The 1,602-nt window shown below is 66.7% G+C and overlaps 1 protein-coding gene across 1 annotated transcript in view; it reads left to right on the top strand.

Moving 5' to 3' along the window:
• The window catches only part of CD79B (CD79b molecule), a 16,218-nt gene extending 14,847 nt beyond the window's left edge, over positions 1-1,371 (top strand). Inside the window, 2 exon segments of the mRNA XM_075911295.1 lie at positions 64-105; positions 741-1,371. Of these exon segments, the coding sequence (XP_075767410.1) occupies positions 64-105; positions 741-839 (141 nt within the window). The 3' untranslated portion in view covers positions 840-1,371.
• The last annotated feature ends 231 nt before the right edge of the window (positions 1,372-1,602 follow it).

Raw genomic sequence — 1,602 nt, 5'->3', positions numbered from 1 at the left:
GAAATGGTGGGACGCCGGGGCAAGGCAAAGCATCGCACTTACCCTGCCTGTCTCCCTCCCCAGGCGGACAGCAAGGCCAGCTCTGAAGAGGACCACACCTACGAGGTGAGTTAGTCCGTTCGGTGAATAGGAGAAATAGTTTGGAGGCCCTGCGCTGGCAGGGTGGCGTTTGCCGGGGTTCAGACGGACCCTGCGAGCAGGCGGGGCAGAGGAGCGGGTGTGTAAGGCTGAGGGCCCTTTCTCCCAAGTGTGTGTTGTGCATTGGAGTTCAGTAACACCACTCACATCTACAACCTCGCACTGTAGTTCGATTTAGCCGAGCTCCCGGGACTCGCGCAGACCTGGCTCGGTGTTTCAAACAGCCTGCCTCGACCCGCCCCTCCCAGACGCGGCTCCGTCACAGCGCCACTAGCTCTGGGCACCCCGAGTGCGCCACGCAGACACGGCCGGAATTTCGGTCCAAAACACGCAGGGGGGAACCCATAAGCTCCGGGCAGGTTCTCTGCACATGAAGGAGCAAAAAAGGCACCAAGCCCCTCTGTGCCCAGGCATGAGCGGGAGGATGGCGCCGCCATGCCAGCCCTGGAGACGGGAGGGAGGGCTGGGGCGAGGAGCCCGGCAGCATCACACCCAAGGCCCGATTCCGCCCTCAGCGCAGCCACGGGCGAGCCACGGCGGCGCTTGGGCATTTCTCGAGGCCCAGGAACCTCCCCTCCTCAGTCTCCCTCTTCCTTGCCCAGGGCTTAGAGATTGAGCAGACAGCCACCTACGAGGACATCGCACCCCTGCGGGACGTGAAGGCCAAGTGGACCATCGGGGAGCACCCGGGCCAGGAGTGAGGGGCCCAGGCGACTGGCCTACGACTCACACTGCCGGGCCGGCGAACTCCCCACCGATGCCACAGGCTCTCGGGCTCCGGGCGCCTCACACGGGGCAGGGCGAGACCCTGAACTGCACGGAGAGGCTGGGCCGCCGCCCACCGCTGCCCCGTAGCCGTTAGCAGAGCTTGCTTGAGCTCCTGGCGCATCCGGCGCTTGCTTTTCTGAGCCTGTAGCCAGGGCTGGCTGGGCGCTGGCCAGGAGCAGCAAACAGGGCGCTGACCTCAGGCCGAGCCAGGCAGCTGAAAGACCCTGGTCCCCTTAAAGCAGCGACTCGCCTGGCTCTCTGCGGCCTGGGCCCGGAGCCGGTTGCGGAGCCGGCACAGCCCTGGGGGCCGGAGTGTGGGCGCTGCGCTGGGCTGAGCGGACGGGAACGTGCGAGAGCTGCGGCAGGAAGGCGGTGCCAGCCTGAGCGACTCAGGCCCCCGCCTGGGCCAGCGACAGAGGGGCCAGAATGTCCAGCTGCTTTCACACGTGGTGAGAGAGACAAGAGCGCCGTGTCCTGCCCAGCCCCGGGGCAGGCTGGCTCCGGCCCGAGACGCAGGAGCCAGGGGCTCTCTGCTCTAGGTGCTCACGAGGCCGGGATGGGGCAAGCTCATTTCGTACCAACTCGCTCCCACAGGCCGGAGCCAGGAGCGTCCCTTGTGCTCTAGCCAGGGGCCTGCCGATGAGGTCGCCACGTCCTGCGCCGAGCGGCACGTCAGGCCCAGTCCTGCCATTTCTG

Source organism: Pelodiscus sinensis, chromosome 29, assembly GCF_049634645.1.
Source record: "Pelodiscus sinensis isolate JC-2024 chromosome 29, ASM4963464v1, whole genome shotgun sequence".
NCBI lineage: Eukaryota > Metazoa > Chordata > Testudines > Trionychidae > Pelodiscus > Pelodiscus sinensis.
This window is presented reverse-complemented; position numbering and strand designations above follow the sequence as displayed.